General features: G+C 48.5%; 1 protein-coding gene across 1 annotated transcript in view; it reads right to left on the reverse strand.

Moving 5' to 3' along the window:
• The window catches only part of RBM22 (RNA binding motif protein 22), an 11,517-nt gene that overhangs the window by 10,089 nt on the left and 510 nt on the right, over nt 1–918 (reverse strand). The window contains exon 2 of the mRNA XM_005870489.2: nt 787–840. Within this exon, the coding sequence (XP_005870551.1) occupies nt 787–840 (54 nt within the window). The remainder of the gene's footprint in view (nt 1–786; nt 841–918) is intronic.

A 918-nucleotide genomic window follows, 5' to 3' on the forward strand; every position in this document is an offset into this window, starting at 1 on the left:
GTTATAAAGTAGCAACGAAAATAATTTTATGGTTGGAGGTCACCACAACATGAGGAACTGTATTAAAGGGTCGCGGCATTAGGAAGGTTGAGAACCACTGCCCTAACTGTTCCCACAGTTCCCGATTCAGAAAGGATGTAGCCATGGCCAACCCATCTTTTACAAAGTTTAGTCAGAAAGTAACTAGCACAGACCCTGCAGATATCCTGCATATAGTAAACGTTCCCTTCCCATAAGCTATTCAACATCTTCCACAAATCAACCTATCAACACCTGGGACGGATCCCAATAACACAGTCCTGATTACTATTCAATGGTAACGAATTTAACCCTTATTTGTGATGACAGGGAACACCTGACATTAAAGAGACAGATAAGGTGCAGTGGCCAAGAGGCGTTTGTTTAGGAGTAAGGACACCCAGCTTCCAGTCCTGTGTCTCCGAACTTGCGGAGGTCCCTGGAGTGAGACCATATGAATTTAAATCCCAGCCCCACTCATGACTTGCTAAATGAACAGACATAAACTCGGCTTCTGGTTAATAGATCCATCTCCCAGGTGAATGCTCAACAAACCCAAGCTATATTATATGACTCCTACATCACGGAATTGCCTGAGTTTCAACGCGACAGAATAAGCCTGACAGTCCTCTGTAAACTATCACAGACCCGGTTGGTACAGGAGCACCGTTACTTCCGCCGGCTGGGAGCAGCGCTTCGCGGACCGTGTGCAGGGACCACCACGTTGACAGAATGCCAACAACTCCCGTTTCACACACCCTCACTCACCATTCGGATATACGGGTTTTCTCCAAGACACGTCTGGCACAGGATGGGGAAGTCCTGGTGACAATGGGAAATCTGGTTGACGGCCAGGCTCCGAAGACCCCGCCATCTCAGCCACACCGGCGGGCAACGGGG

The sequence above is a fragment of the Myotis brandtii genome, unplaced genomic scaffold (assembly GCF_000412655.1).
Source record: "Myotis brandtii unplaced genomic scaffold, ASM41265v1 scaffold32, whole genome shotgun sequence".
Lineage (NCBI taxonomy): Eukaryota > Metazoa > Chordata > Mammalia > Chiroptera > Vespertilionidae > Myotis > Myotis brandtii.